The sequence below is a fragment of the Petaurus breviceps genome, unplaced genomic scaffold (assembly GCF_028583685.1).
Source record: "Petaurus breviceps papuanus isolate PSGF00001 unplaced genomic scaffold, PetGlider_PUasm1.0 520, whole genome shotgun sequence".
Taxonomy (NCBI): domain Eukaryota; kingdom Metazoa; phylum Chordata; class Mammalia; order Diprotodontia; family Petauridae; genus Petaurus; species Petaurus breviceps.
The window spans coordinates 1,110,653-1,118,946 of record NW_027186354.1 but is presented as its reverse complement, the minus strand read 5'-3'; the positions used below and the strand labels follow the sequence as shown (position 1 = coordinate 1,118,946).

The window sequence follows — 8,294 nt, the reverse complement described above, 5'->3', positions numbered from 1 at the left end:
TTATTGGAAACTTTCCTCACTGATAGATGGAGCCCAGTCAACAAAGCACTTGAAAGAGGCACATAAAAGAGGAATTTCTCTCTCCCTCCACCAAAAAAGACTTCGGCAACTTTACCACTTTTCTCTCATTCTACCCCCAGGATACTGGGGGGTTCCCTAAGCTTAACCCCCTCCCATGTTCCCTTCAATGAGGGCTAGAAAGGGAAGAAGAGAGGCAGGGAGCCAAGGCAGGGGTAGGGGCAGAAACCAGCATTCCAGGAAAAAGGAAGGGAGATCCCCATCCTTCTCTGGACAGTTGGGGATAGAAAAGGCTGGGTGCCAAGGGGGAAGTGAAAGTGATGGAACTTGATAAATAGGGAGTGGGAGTCTACACAGCCCACACATTCGGCCTCCTACTCCCACCTCCAACTCTCAGCATCTGGCTCTCAGCCTCCTGACCTCCTGCTCCAGCTTTCAAATCCCAGCTCCAAACCTGGTCCTTTGTCCTCCATGGCGCTGGCTCTGATCCTCTGGCTGGGCTTCCTGGTCCTCACTGTCTGCAGCCCAGGAACTCAAGGTACTGGTTGAACAAGACAAAGTGTTTCAGCAGTCATTGAAGTCAAAGCAGAGACTTAGGGAGGATGGGAGAGGAGGAGGGCATCAGTCTACACAGAGAGGGGACCTTCTAGACTGGCAAGGGCTATTACTCAGAGAGTCCCTCATCCCTCTCCCTGACTGGATATTTCTGGAGCAGAGGGAAACAAGGATGCTCTGGTCAAAGTTCTCAGCCAGGTCGTTGTGTTTCTCCTCTACTACAATTCCTGGATTCCTGTATTTCCCCCACCCTTCAGGTAGTGACAGTGGGGCTCTCGACTGCTGTCTCAAGTACAGTCAGAAGCAGATTCCAGCCTCTATCGTCCGAAGCTACAGGCGACAAGAAACCAACCAGGGATGCTCCATCTCGGCCATAATGTGAGGGCACAGCTGGGGGAACAACAATGGGGTGAGGGGTCAGAGGGAAGGGTTTAAGAGTCCAGACTGGGCAAGCCCCTTAGACATGGCACTGGGGGGAGAAACTATATTGGGGAAGGGGGATCATGAACTAGGATCTGAGCTCAAATCTGTTGAACATGGCCCCTACAGATTTACTCCCTGGAAAAGCTCCCAGGCAGATCTGTGTGCTGACCCCACGATGAAATGGGTGAAAGACCTGGTGAAGCGGCTTGATAAGCATGGGGGAACCCTGCCAAAACCCAAACCCCGGAATTGCAAAAAGGAAACAGGAACCCCCAGGCCGGGCAAAAAGGGCCGAGAGACCAGGGGCTGCAAGAGGTGAGGGAGAGGGTTTTGGGTGGAGGCAGAGGGGTTCAGAATGGAGGGAGGAACTGTAATCCAGACTCCCCTCATCTTCTTCCTCTCTGTTCTTCCCTTTCAGGACTGAGCAGACTGTCTCCAAAACACCTGCTACCCAGTGATTCCATCAAAGACTCCATTGACCCCTGGTCCCCTCACTGCCTTACTCCTAGACTCTGGGCCACAATATTTAGGTCATAGAAAAGAATTAGGTGTGTCTACTGATTCTAGTCCCTTTCCTGCCTAGCTCACCCCAGAGACACCCTTTTTTTATGCTTTGATTTTTCTATCTTCGTTCCCAGGGCCTTTAAGGCCAGAGATGTAGGGATGCTGCAAGATTTCCCAGAGCGAGGTAGGGGGACAAGGGATTGACTCAGCTCTTTCTGGGAAAGGTTTCCCCAGTCCTCCCCTGGGACCTGGCTCTAGTCCCTGTGCCTGCCCTGGCCCTTTCCCCATAACCTATCCCTGCAGGGAGTCAAGATTGACATGTCCCTCCTCCATTGTAAATACTTTCTGTATCTAGACTCAATAAAGCGTTTGAATTCCCCAGCTTCTGCCTACTACCCTATCTCTTGTAAGTGTGTTGCTATGTGTGAAAATATATACACACATATATCATGTATGAATGCACATATATATATACATATATACCTTGTAAAATCAGTAGGTTTCTGTATGTGACATACCTTTGTCTACATGCACGTGTGCTAAGAAAAGCTCACATTTTGCCTGCATGTACATATGGCATGATGAAGTCAACTCAATTTGACATTAACTGACTATTCTATGCTGAGCCAAGGTGCTAAACTGGGGGGGGGGGGGAGATACAAAGCTTAGATAAAATAGTCCCTGCCCACAGGGAGCTTATAATCTAGTAGCAGGCTACAACATATTGATAGCATATGATTATAATGTAAAATGCATGATAAGTGAAAGAGAAGTATGAAGTGAACGTAAGCCAAGGTTCCAAGAGGACCAATGATGAAACATGCTTCCCGCATGCAGACTTAAGATGCAGTGAGGCATACATTTCTGGACGCAGTGAGGCATACATTTCTGGACACAGCTCGTGTGCGGATTTGGCTTTTTCATATTTGTTTCAGGAGTTTGATTTTTTTTCCTTTTCCAATGGAGTGGGGGCTGAAAGAAGGAGGAAGGCAGGAATAGAGCTGTGCCCTGCCCTCAAGGGAACTAAAAAGAAAAGAATCAAGGGTAAAAAAATAAAGTTTATCATTCCTTGAGGGAAAGCTTTGGGAGGGGGCAGTTTGAGATAGGTTCTTAAAGGATAAATAAATAAGAATTCAACAGAGCCAGGAAGACAGTCCAGACATAGAAAACAGTAAGGTCAAGTACAGCGTGAGTCCCTAGGGACAGTTCAGTTTGGCTAGAGCAGCAGAGTTTGTCGGAGGGGCAGGGGGTGGGGGGGGGGTGGAGGAGTAGCACAAGACAGGGCTGGAAAGACAAGCAAAAGAATTTGGACCTTATTTGATGGGCAATAAAGAGGTACTGAAGATTTTTGATGTGACCAGACATGTGACATGACCAGATCTCCATAGGAAGGATGGATTGGAAGGGGAAGAGAGTGGCAGTAGGAATAACGGCAAAAATATACCATAATAATTCAGGCAAGTCGTAAGAAGGGTCTATAAAAATAATAACTCACATTTTAGTACTGCCCTACCAGTAAGTTGAAAAGTGTAAGAATTATTAATCCCTAATCCCCACCACCAGCACCATTTTACAGATGAGGAGAATAAAAAGCCATGAGTTCAAGTGTCTTATTCATGATTAAACAGCCTGGAGATCTGAGTGAACACAGGCAAAATGCTATGGTGGATAGAGCAATGGTCTTGGAGTTGGGAGGACTTGAGTTCAAATCTTCCCTAAACCCTCTGCAAATATGGCTTCTGATCTCATTGTTCAATTGAAACCTCCCACTCCAAAGCAAGCAGTGGTCTCTTGCTTGCCACGTCTAATGGATTTTTTTTCCTCAGTTCTCATCCTTCTTCATGTCTCTGCAGCCTTTGATACTGCCCATTACCTCCTCCTTCTGGTTATTCTATCCTCTTTAGGTTTCTCAGATACTAGTCTCTTCTGGTTCTCCTCCAGAATGTCTGACCTCTTCTCAGTCTTTTTTTCTTCATCTAGTTCATATGTCACTAATTGTGGTTGTTCCTCAAAATTCTATCTTGGACTCTATTCTGTTTTGTCTTTATAGTATTTCGCATGGCAAATTCATCAGTTCCCATGGTTTCAAAACCCTAAGCTAGAGATCCACATCAATCTACCTTTTAGATAGATCCAATTAGATATCCTACAGTCATCTAAAACTCAACGTGTCCAAAACAGAACTAATTATCTTTTCCCACCAACTCTTCCCTTTTCACAACTTTCCTATTGCTATCAAAGGGACCACCATCTTCCCAGTCATCCAGAGGCACAACCACAGTGTCATTCTCAACTCACTCAAACTCACCCTGTACATCAAATCCATTGTGATATCTTCTCATTTTTACCTTCATATTTTCTCTCCATTCACATAACCTTCCCCTTAGTTCACACCCTCATCACTTCTCTCCTGGGCTGTTACAGTAGCTTTCTAATTGGTCTCCCTGATTTCGTGTCTCTCTCCTCTCCAGTACATCCTCCACTCTTCTGCCAAAGCTATCTTCCTAAAGCACTGGCCAGACTATGTTAATAAAATGCCCCTGTTCAACAAGTTCCAAGAGCTCCTTATTACGTCTAGAACCAAATATAAAATCTTCTCTTTGGCATTTAAAGCCCTTCATAACCTTCCTATCTTTCTAGTATTCTTACAGTTTACTCCATGGTCCAGTTACACACTGGGCTACTTGCTTTTCCTCACACACAACACTCCATTCCCTGTCTCTGTGCCTGTTCAATGGCTGTAACCCATATCTGGAATGCTTGCTCTCCTCACTTTCATCTCCTAGCTTGCCTGGCTTGCTTTAAAATTCAGCTCAGGGATTTCAGAGAGACTTACATGAATTGATGCTGAGTGAAGTGAGAAGAACCAGGAGGACGTTGTACATATTATCAGTAGCACTGTGGGTAATGTAATGCCAAAAGAAAGGCAACTTCCCAAGGTTCAAAATACCAGCATAGGTGCTCTCCATTTTATTCAGTGACAAACCAAGAACAGAGAAGATCAAGACATGACATCATTCCAAATACAGCATTTACTAAGCTGTGATTAAATAATCTCCAAGTACTACCCCACCCCAGGACCTTCCAATCATTCAATCAATTACAAAGTCCCTGTTCTAAATACTTCTCCACCCCTAGGCTATACCTTAATTAAGTCCACCACAAAGCCCCTCTTCTCAAATGGAGATTAGTTTCCAAACATAAGGTCAAAAGTTCCCCACCCCTGGATCACAATTGAATCTACCCCAGAGTTACATCAAGTTTAAACACAGCACTTAATACCCAAATGGAGGTCTTTTCTTCATCTTGACATGAGGCAAGTTCTCAGCAATCTTAGTTCCTGGGGAGACAAGGCTTAGCAAGGCCATAAGATACATTGCCAATCCCTTCATGAATTTATCCTCTGTCTGTAGAACAGTCCTAGAACCCCTGAACACATTAGCAAAGCCCTCTCCCAGGATTTCTGTAAACATACAACAAGAAAATCCTTCTTCAGGGCTTCTGAACCAACAGAAAGGCTCCCAGACCCCTGCAACAACAGCACTGTCCTTCACCAGTGGACAGTATTCACTCTGTCTGCAGGACAGTCTCCAGACCCCTGCAACAACAGCACTGTCCCTCACCAGTGGACAGTATTCACTCTCTGTCTGCAGGACAGTCTCAGGGCTTCTTAACCAAATGCCAGGTTCCAGGACTTCTTCAACAAAAGGACTGTCTTTCACCAGTGGACAAATCTGGCAAAATAACATGAAAACAGACAGACAAAGTACCAGCAAAACAGCCATGTCTCCTCAGTCCTTGGCAGCTCAGGGGGCAGGTCTCAAAAGTCCAGGGCAATTCAAAGCGGCCACCAGCAATTCTCTTAGTCTCTCTCTCTCCACGAGGTGCTGCTTCCAAAAAAGATCTTCCGCCTCTCTCTTATCTCTCCAAATCTACGTCACCAGCTCCTCCCAGTTCAGGACTTTCTTTTCACATCAACAAGTCCATCCCACAGGTGGGATTAACAAGCTCTGGGTTTTAACACAATCAATTTGAAAACCAAGCCAATACAGGGGAATTTTTAATTGCCATTACTATCACACTGTGCGATGATCAACTGTGGTTGATTTAGCTCTTCTCAGCAACACATTCTGGGCCATCTCCAGTTGTCCTGATCTGTATCTTGCCACTGGACCCAGATGGCCCTGGAGGAAAGAGTAAGGCTGGTGACTCTGTACAGTCCTCCCTCACTTAAATCCAATTCGATTGCAAGTCATGGCATCAGCTTCCTGAGAATGAAGGACAAACCACACACAACCACAACAATGATCTAAGACAATTCCAAAAGACTCATGATGGAAAATGCTGTCCACATGCAGAGAAAGATCTATGGAGTCTGAATGCAGATTGAAGCAGACTATTTTCACTTAAAAATTTTGTGTGTTTTTTTCTTTTGTTCTATTTCTTCTTTCACAATATGACTAATGTGGAATTTTGCTTCACATGTTTGAACAGGTATAACCTGATGGAATTCTAATAAAGCTGCCCCCAGCCCCAATATTCCAGACTTCCTTATGGGCCCCATTGAACAGTGCACAATCTGACTAACCCCACCCCCCCTCCATAGGTCACTTCTCCACCTCCCCTGCTCAATGTCCTAATTTCTCCATATATGCCTCACTGCTCACTAGAACAACAGGTGTGTCCATGAATTCATATTTCTCACTGCTCACTAGAACAGCGGGCATATCTTTGTGACAGGATCCCATCCACTGCCTCTAGCTAGCCACTGCCCCCAGACCCAGTCTTCATATTTCCACAGAAATAGCAGCCAAGTGGCACAGTGAATAGAGCACCAGCCCTTTAGTCAGGAGGACCTGAGTTCAAATCCGGCCTCTGACACTTAACATGTATTAGCCATGTGACCTGGGCAAGTCACTTATCCACAATTGCCCTGCCTTCCCCCCTCCACAAAGCAAAAAAAGGAAAAAAAAAAAAGAAATAGAAATAGCAGGTATGTCCATGCACTCAGCCACAACCATATCCATCTAGTTTCAGACAGGACCACAATATTCAGTCAATCAGAAAACATCACCACCAGGATGCCCAAGGAGTATATGGACCCCAAAACAATAGAAGGGACTTCTCCTAAGAAGGCACCTGAGCAGTAATAGCAAAAGCTGTCCTTTAGGTGAACTTGTAACATAGAGAGTCTTATTATAATATCATTATCATACATACCCTCCAAATGGGTTTTCTGTATGTATTGTGGGTAATCGCTGTGGCTACGACCCCTCCTCATTAGCTAATCCCTTAACAAACCCCTCCTGCGCTTTTAATATTCATAATTCCAGTTATGCAGTTGCATTTTTACCCTATAAAAATCTATCTTGTTTTCTCTGAAGTTGTTAGTTCCTCTTGGAACTTAACCCACTTAAAGGAGGCGGCAATTCTCAATAAACACCTATCCTTGCATTGGAGATGGTCTGAATCTGAATTCTTCGAGATGGTTCCGCCACAACATGCCATGAAATCACAACAAACTTATATTAGATTGCTTGTCATCTTGGGAGTGGGAAAGAGAGGGAGGGAGAAAAATTTGTAAGTCAAAATCTTTCCAAAAATGAATGCTGAAAATAGTCTTTGCGTGTCACTGGAAAAAATAAAATACTATAAAATAAAATTCAGCTCAAATACCACCTTCTGTAAAAATTCTTTCCTGGTATTCCCTCTTGACCCTCTACCTCAAACCCTGCAAAGTGCCTTTCCTTTGAGAGTAGTTCTTATTTATAGTGTATATTTTTTATTTGTACATAGTTATGTACATGTTGTTGCCTCCATTAGAATGAGAGATCCTTGAGAACAAGGATTAGTTTTGCCTTCTTTTGCACTTGGCATATAGTAAATGTGGAATAAATGCTTTTTGACTGACTCAGTCACCATATTACAGTAGAGATGTGTAGATACAGTGGACTTGGGAACAAGAAAAGCTGTGTTTGAATTCTGCCTCAGATACTTATTAGCTGTGACTCTAGGAAAATCACCTAACCTCTTTGGGCCTTGATTTTCTTTTTTCTTTCTTTTTGAGACAATCAGGGTTAAATTACTTGCCCAGGGTCATATGGCTAGTAAGTTTCTGAGGCCACATTTGAACATGGGTCCTCCTGACTCTAAGGTTGGTGCTCTGTTCACTGTGTCACCTAACTGACCTTTGGTTTTCTTATCTGTAAAATTCAAGGCTTGGACTCACTGACTTCTAAGGTTCTCTCAGCTATAAACTTATATATGTCTAAGACCAGCATCCCGGCTACTACATGATTCTGCATATTATACTAGTGCAGTAGGATTGAGAATAGAAAAGAGAGGATGTATATAAAATCTTTTGCTAAGGTAGTTAAAGTCCTAGTAATTGATTACATGTATGAGGTGACGGAGACGAAAGAATCAGATATAATCTCACTGTTTCAAATGTAAGAGACTGGGTGAATACTGAGGCCACTAACTGTTGCCTTCTGCATATTGATAACCTTAAGTCTGTATCTTTATTGGTAGCTTCCTATGTGCTAAATATTATCTGTACCCAATACTGTCTGTGCCAAGCTTTCCTAGAGATCTAGGTTGAGGGCACCCCTTTCTTACTGGCCTACTTGTTTCTGTTAACCCAGATAGATGTCTGTGGGCAGTCTTTCAGAATGTCCTCTCATAGACATTCCAAAGGAGGAGGGTTCCTTTCTCCATACATAGCCACACCTGCACTTTTCTTAGGATAAAAGTCTCTCCTCCTGGTCCCTCTGTGACCTTGAGTTGGACTATAG

At 44.1% G+C, this 8,294-nt stretch overlaps 1 protein-coding gene across 1 annotated transcript; it reads left to right on the top strand.

Annotated features, from left to right (window-relative positions):
* Nucleotides 1-344: 344 nt before the first annotated feature.
* Nucleotides 345-1,881, top strand: CCL21 (C-C motif chemokine ligand 21). Its single transcript, XM_069101891.1, has 4 exons — nucleotides 345-556; nucleotides 831-951; nucleotides 1,123-1,311; nucleotides 1,415-1,881. Exons 1-4 carry the CDS (start codon nucleotides 490-492, stop codon nucleotides 1,452-1,454), a joined length of 417 nt encoding a protein of 138 aa, XP_068957992.1. The 5' UTR covers nucleotides 345-489; the 3' UTR covers nucleotides 1,455-1,881.
* The last annotated feature ends 6,413 nt before the right edge of the window (nucleotides 1,882-8,294 follow it).